The 2,024-nt window shown below is 55.8% G+C and overlaps 1 protein-coding gene across 1 annotated transcript; it reads left to right on the top strand.

Moving 5' to 3' along the window:
• Positions 1-358: 358 nt before the first annotated feature.
• LOC130872062 (immunoglobulin omega chain-like) lies at positions 359-993 on the top strand. Its single transcript, XM_057765857.1, has 2 exons — positions 359-475; positions 559-993. The coding sequence occupies exons 1-2, from the start codon at positions 430-432 to the stop codon at positions 921-923; spliced, it is 411 nt and encodes a 136-aa protein (XP_057621840.1). The 5' UTR covers positions 359-429; the 3' UTR covers positions 924-993.
• Positions 994-2,024: the final 1,031 nt, after the last annotated feature.

Here is a 2,024-nt window from a genome sequence, read left to right as displayed (position 1 = left end):
ACCCCTCTCCAAGGACCCCCGATTTCCTGCTGTGTGAAGAGGTGCTTTTCCTGCCCCGAGGATGCATCCTCTCGTCCCAGTTCACCAGGCATTTACACACGAACAAGAAATCTGTTTCCGTGGCTCAGCTTCTCAGGGGCAGTTGAGGTCACTCTCCCTCAGGGAGATGAGCCCACGAGCCGGCTCCTGGGTTCTGGTCACGAGCTTCTAGCAGGTGCTTCCTCCCAGCACACTTGCACGGGACCAAGACAGAGCCACAAAGGCTGCCGTCACACCATTCTGGTGACGCTCCAGAAAGCTCGGGAGGGTGGTGAGCAGGAACCAAGGTGCAATGACCCTCTTCTCAAAGCAGGGAGGAGAGCGTTTCCCAGCCAGCAAGGGCCCCAGGAGCAGTGGCTGTAGGAAGCAGACTGCTGCAGGTCGCAAGCCATGGCCTGGATTTCTGTCCTGATCATGATGCTGGCCCACCTCACAGGTAAGGGACTCTTGGGGCCTTGAGCCTCCTTGCCCCTCCTGCCTTGCTCTGCCCGGGTGATGGGCATGCTTCTGTCTTCCCAGGTGGTGGCCCTCAGCCCGTGTTGCATCAACCACCATCTGCCTCTTCCTCGCTTGGAACCACCGTTCGTCTCGCCTGCGCCCCAAGCAGCAACTATAACATGGACATTTACAGCATTTACTGGTTCCAGATGAGGCCGGGTCACCCTCCCAGGTTCCTGCTGGGACATTTTTCACACTCAGACAAGCTCCTGGGTCCCAAGATACCTGCTCGCTTCTCCGGATCCAGAGACGTGGCCAGGAACGTGGTGTATCTGAGCATCTCTGAACTGCAGCCTGAGGACGAGGCTGTGTATTACTGCGCCATGGGGCCCCGGAGCCAGGAAAGGGAGAAGTGGATGGAGAGGGAGAGAGGAGGAGAAAAGTAGTTCCAGATTCGGGATCCCAGGCTCTAGAGACATTCAGACCCTGAACTTTAGGTGCAGTTTGCTTTGCTCGGCTAGGCTGGTAGAGGGAGGAGGGGTAGAGCATGGGGCTTGGCAGAGCCGAGGAGATGGAGCCATTCAGCTTTCCCTTGTCTTGCAGTGTTGCCGTGAGCCCCACTGGAGCCTGGATTATAGAATTAAAGCTGTTTCTCTGAGTTTGGCTTGACTGGTTTGTGATCTCAGAACCAATGTAAGAACTGGCTAGTCCCTGGAACCTAACTAGAGGTTCTCAGCTTGGCCAGGCACCGTGAACAACAAGCTCATTATGATCACGGGGCAAGTGGGCGACAGAAGCATCCTGGAGGGGGACTTCCTTGCCAGGGACAGGGTCTTCTATTGTCGCCTTCGTACTCACAGAGTGAAGGGGCTCTCTACTTTGGGTTACAGCAAGTTCCCCTCCTTGGTACCTAGTGATGCTTTGGGATGAGCCTGTGCATTGTGTGTGTGGAGCAGCTTCTCTGGCCTCTACTACCATGCACGGTACATGTCCCCACTGTAAGTGATGACCCCAGATGGCTCCAGATAGCAGTAAAGGTCCCCAGGGTGAGAGAGACACATCTCCCTTCTGTGCAGTGGAGTGATGGGGCCAGCCGGCATTTTCCCAAAGGCCAGATTGTTCTCAGCCTTGTCGTTGTGGACCCCTCTGACTGTTGAGATACCCAGTTCTGTCTTTAGAGCAAAGCAGCAGCCACAGGCAAGTGACCAGTGCAGCTGCCGGCAAAGCTAACTTCAAGGAATATGCCAGGCGGGGCAGGATGTGGCCCTCGCCACAAATGACTGACCTTGCTCTGGAGAAAAATGTCACATACCCCTGCCTGTGTTTCAACAATCCCTACTTGGGGTGTCATCAGGGGCCTTCTCAACTTTTCTTGTCTAAGGGCGTCGGGTTCTGAGCAATGGCCTATGGAGAGACCTTCAAATATGAGGTGTGTGGTTCACTGAGGCCACACCAGGCTTGTTGGCTACAGGGGAGGGAAGAGTTCCCAGAGTCCTGGCCACAGCTTGGTGTCTGGATCTCCAGGGAGGCGGTGCAGAAAGTGCCCC

This window comes from Chionomys nivalis, chromosome 3, assembly GCF_950005125.1.
Source record: "Chionomys nivalis chromosome 3, mChiNiv1.1, whole genome shotgun sequence".
In the NCBI taxonomy this organism is placed as follows: Eukaryota; Metazoa; Chordata; class Mammalia; order Rodentia; family Cricetidae; genus Chionomys; species Chionomys nivalis.
This window is presented reverse-complemented; position numbering and strand designations above follow the sequence as displayed.